Genomic DNA, 5,482 nt, shown 5'->3' on the forward strand with positions numbered 1-5,482 from the left:
AACGTCGGAAGACGTGGTAAGATAATTGATAGAATTAAAAATTATTTCAACGTTTCCAAATAACTTTCTGAAAATCAAATTGCTATACGTGCTATTACAAACATTTATATTCTTTTATTCAAAGGTGAAAAACATGTTTAATGTCAAACACGTTTAAAAAAAAAAAAAAGATTGGATTTCTATTTCACTTGTTTACAAATTTTTTTATACCAAAAATTCTCATTTAAGGGATGTTAACATTTTTAGTTTTGATTTTCTTTTTTTAATTAGACACAAAGCAAATTCACTTATCATTCTGATTGTGATGTTAATTAAAATAATATTGCGCGCGCGTGTGTGTGTAGAGTTGCCGATGTACACAATTGTCAACGAAAAACTATGCATTTTACATACATATAAAGTTAAGGGGAAAAAATTTTGAGAATTTAGGGGTATTGGTTCGACCCCTCTCTTTTCCCTTCCACCCAACCCGTTCCCTCAATGATGTAACCCATTTGGTAAATAAAAGTATAACTGTCCTGCTAATTTCACCGACTTAACATTGATCTGTGTTATCACTTTCGTAATGATTTGACTTTGATATCATAAAGATAATTATATGTAAATCCTTGTTGAAGTTTTATGCGATAATTTATAAAAGTTGAGTTTAGAAACAAAAGAGGGCAAATGCATGCATAGAAAAATCTTTATCGACAAGTTGATGCATTCGTTCCTTTACAATATATTTTGATATTTTAAGAGAAAAAATCCCCTTGTCTTACTATAACATTAGAACATTTTCATCACAATATCAGCATGTCTCCTTTACAGCAGGGCGTGTATGATTGAGGAAGGAAGAAATCAACCACGTGACTTGTGGGAGTATTGTCCTATGTATGGAAGATTACTGATGCAAAATTACTATAATTAACCTCCATTATCCTTATTTATGGCTATTGTGTTAGTTTTATTTCAGTAATTTATCTTTTTTCTTCTGTTTTTCATATAGAACTCTGCCATTCTATCATGTTCATTTAATGTTCCTCTTTTTTCCTAAACTTTGACAGTATTGTTTGTTCTTTTTTAATGAACTCGTGATTTTTGTTGTATGGAACATTAAAATGTCAAAATGACATTAATTTGTCAACAAAGCTGCGGAACCGATTGCAAATGATTTATTGTCCGAATATATTAAAGTCAAGCTAAATTTAGTATCAACTACGTTTAAAACTTATGTAAATTAAATGAAATGCACAAGCTTTCTCTCACGTTTGAATCCTTTGAATCAATCATTTATACTTTATGTTAAACGCAATAATTTTCTTCTTTTTAAATCGTGTTATTTAAAGTTTATTGTCAATGTTTCTTTGGGAGTTTTTTTTTTATTTTGAGAGTTTTTATTGGGGCGGGGGGGGGGGGGGTAAATTATAAGTTAAAAATATTCTGTTACCGGAACGATTTTTAAATTCGAAAGAGAAAAAATATAAAAAATTCAAGTAAGCGAAGTCTGACGGCACTTTAAGATCCTCTTCATTTATTTACAACAGGGTTCAGTTTTTTGTTTAAAAAAAAGTAATAGCAAAAAGAAAATGTTTCCCAAATGTGTTTAGCCTATGTATTAGAACAGAAAAATTCATCACTATGATAAAAACAATATCAGAATATTCAAATCATTCAAAATGATTGAGAAGTAAATTTTTATTTTAAAAAAAAGTGGAGTTACATTTGTCATCATTACGAATTGGTCATGTAAAAGCAATCTTTATCTGGAAGAAGTATTAAGATGTCTTTACTTTTATCATTTCAATGAATTTTTTTTGAAGACTTTAACTTCTCATATGTGTTTACTTAGACATCAACTTAGTTTTTAATCACCTTAGAATAAGAAACTTGGACTAATTAAGTGATAGCGTTTAAATTAATGAGGCGAATAGTGTTGGTCCAAAAGCGTTACAATGTAGGCCTGAAAAGTTCGCGTACGATGACAGATTACTTTTTACTCAAGGAATAAGTTTAGTATTAGACTCTAAAAATAGATACCATGCATGCAGTACTAATCATGTTTGGAGACCACCCCTAAAATTTTCCGATGATTAGAAAGTAAATAAATTAGTAATTTAATGACACACAGTATGTTTGAAACTAATTTAAGTTTGCCATCTGGGTATAATTAAAAGACCTGCATTTATTTGTTGCTTAAAATGACTGTTTTTGAATTTGTTAACGAATGCTTTACCACTTTTTATGGCAGTTTATGCAAATCCGTAATAAGATTTGTACAATACATGTACAATACCTCCTTTCTGCAGACGTTAGATTTGCATTCTCTTTTAATGATCTCTCCCTCCCTCCCTCCCTCCCTCTCTCTCTCTCTCTCTCTCTCTCTCTCTCATCGTTTATATAAAATTAACGTTTACATATACCTTTGAATTACATACACGACAACAACGCCTGAAAGAGGACTTTATCATTTGTTAGTAAGGAGGTATTTGAAATATCACAGACAGCACAATCTTCCCAATTCATTAATACTTGTTGTACACGTTCATATTGGCGCATTTATAAATTGTGACATAGTCCATATATCCCTGGAAATGCTTGTACCCATCCACGAACCCGATGGAAATTCCATACGGCGTTCTCTGAATTGGTCCATTGGACCTCTTCTTGTTCTGAATACCATTCACGGATCCAGCTAGAGTGTTCCCATCATGGCTAAACGTCACTTCATTCCATGGTTTGAACTGCGCATTTAAAAAGAAAGAAAAAAATTGATCAATTGGGTGTTTTACATGACATGTTGCATGATTAAAACTATACAATAACACAAAAAAGTGTTAATCTTAACCAAAGCACATTGAGGATTTGCAATAGTCAAGTTTTACGGTTAACTAAATGAAGAACTCACATTGGTAGGAATAGTAAATCCCGTGCGTTGCCTATATGAGTTCTCAATCTTGTAAGTATGACGTATTGAATCTTTGATCAGTTGAAGGGTCATAGGGGTGTAGCAATCTCCGTTACTGAGAAGGCCCTGGGTCTCAAAGCTAGGGAACTCCTTGTATCTCATTTTGACCAGGAAGTTGGATCCGAGGTACCTTTGTATGTTCGGTATCACGAGTTTGGCTTTACCTTCGAAAAGGGCTAACCCTGTTCTTGTGAACTTGACTCCATGATTTTTTATTAGAAAGCCGTTACCCGATGTGTCGACACAGTCAATGTCGAATGGAATGTGAACTAAAACTCTACAAACTGTAACAAAAGAAATGCTCGTGTAATTAATTCATGTACTTGTAGACAGTATAAAAATTATCACATTTAAAAGAAATATGGTCCGAATACTCTTTTTGCCTTACGTTCACTTACCTCTTTTAGGAGGGGGAGGGGTCTGGGTTATTGTACAACCGCAGGTGACCCGGTCATAAGCCGTCCCAGGTGGACATGACCTTTGGACCCACCCGTAACCTTCAATAAGTTCTTCATAAATTGTAGGTTGGTATACGGATGGTCTTTTATTGCATATGGGACCCTCGTCTCCGCAGGGTTCCACGCATTTGGGATCAGGTATACAGGACTGGACTGGTGCCGAGAAAGAGAAACCTCTGGGACAACAGGTGAGCTTTGATTCCTCACCCTCACACTTCCAGTAGAGTCTACAGTTTTTCGATACGTCGTTGGGGTAGGCAATGACACCAGGCATCATACATTTGTCTGCAATGAAAGTATTGGTAATTAGTCCTCTACGTGTTTTGTTCATTTTTTTCATTTAGTTTCTTGTGTCGATTTGCTCCTTCATGTTTATAAAACTAATAAATGATAGTTAAAAGAGCCTATCGCGCTGGGACACAGCGACATATCTTTAACTACAAATCGGTTTTCTTCATCTATGAGTAATTTCCGGTCAATTTATATTGAGAACCCAGTATTCCAAACAAAAATATAATAAACTTAAAAAAGGGTTATGATTCATGCGTTTGAAAAATGCAGTTATGCCGGTTTTCTCAGAGACCGATTTATTCTATTCAGCATAGTCTTTCTCTAAACTATAAACTTTTTCAAAAAATCGATATGAAAGCCCTTGGCTTAATTATGATTAATGGTTGTTGTGTTTGATCACTACATGTATATATCATGCAATGGGTTTTTCGATATGCAATATGTTGCATAAACGCCTTGTATGCTGCAGCCATATTTGAATTTGTCATCATCAATCTTATTCACGCTTTTGAAAAACATTTGATAAACAACAAGTAAACATTCAACACATACTTGGACAAACTAACTGCACAAGTTTTGATAAAATTTTCAGCAGTTCGTCAAAGGACTCCACTTTGATAGCCTGATCAGGATTCGAAGCGATTCCTCTTAGTTCCTCTTCCTCCGTGTAACGACCGACGCCCACCGAGAACATGTTAATACCCAAATCTCTCGCTAATCTTGACTGTAGTAGGGTTTTTTCCTTTTCTTTAGATATTCCATCAGTGACCACAACACCAGCCATAGGAACCCCATCTCGTTTGTCTTTTTTAAACATATCTATCATCTCCTCTATACCAAGGTGGGTGTTGGTACCCTCTCTAGGATGAGGCATGATGCTGGCTTGATCTTTTAGATACACCGGATCGTATGAGAGCGGGACAGAGAAGGCAACACCTTTACTGTACACGATGATGCCCATCCTGGTTTCTCCAGAGCCAATATGAAAGCCGTCAACTATTCTGGAAATGGACGTACGAAGGGTTTGGAAATCTGACTCAGAGATACTGTCTGATCCATCGATTACAAAAACGACGTCAATCTGCGCTTTGCAACCTGGACAAATATGAAGAACATATATTGTTACAAACATTTTACATTATATTCATTGATGATTTGTAAAATGTATACAGTTTAAATGGTATTTTTCAAAAGTTAAAGCATTAATTTTTTTACATGTATAATATATTCTAAAGTTTTAAGGTATAAAAATAAAGTTTCATTGATACGTTTTACCGATATACAACGTGTCCTATTGGTTTAAAAACTCACCTTTCGGAAAAGGGTTAGGGCGTTGTCCCGATGAAATGAATACACAGATTATGAAAATAAACAAAGATGGAACGACCCTCATTTTTCTAGCCAATGTGGCAGTCCTGTTAACTTAAAATCATTGAAAAGAATGACTTGGATTTTCTCTTTTTATATTGCATTGTTCAGTCATTCTCGGTTTGCCGGGCGTAACAAGAGGGGGAATCGATCACTTACCGCTTCCGTAACGACTGACATTCTTTTCTCCCTACAAAATGTTGAGAATATTTTCTTTCTCCTTATTCTTTTTTTCTATTTTAACGTTTAAAATTCAAACGCAATGCTAAGCATAGTATTTGAAAATAGGAACATTTACATTCTAATTTAAATCAGAAACCCAATACATCTGACTACTTATTTTTCAAGTTTGGCGAGGTTTTTGCGCAAAGTAATCTACCTTACAGTATCATTTTTCTATATTATGTGTATTTGAAAG

General features: G+C 34.3%; 1 protein-coding gene across 1 annotated transcript; it reads right to left on the bottom strand.

Annotated features, from left to right (window-relative positions):
- Positions 1–2,429: 2,429 nt before the first annotated feature.
- On the bottom strand, positions 2,430–5,130 carry LOC105326593 (uncharacterized). Its single transcript, NM_001305288.1, is given in 5 exon segments — positions 2,430–2,723; positions 2,888–3,231; positions 3,346–3,690; positions 4,249–4,791; positions 5,008–5,130. Coding segments are annotated over 5 exon segments (1,533 nt in total). The 5' UTR covers positions 5,090–5,130; the 3' UTR covers positions 2,430–2,504.
- Between the last annotated feature and the right edge of the window lie 352 nt (positions 5,131–5,482).

Source organism: Magallana gigas, chromosome 5 (assembly GCF_963853765.1).
Source record: "Magallana gigas chromosome 5, xbMagGiga1.1, whole genome shotgun sequence".
NCBI classification, from domain to species: domain Eukaryota; kingdom Metazoa; phylum Mollusca; class Bivalvia; order Ostreida; family Ostreidae; genus Magallana; species Magallana gigas.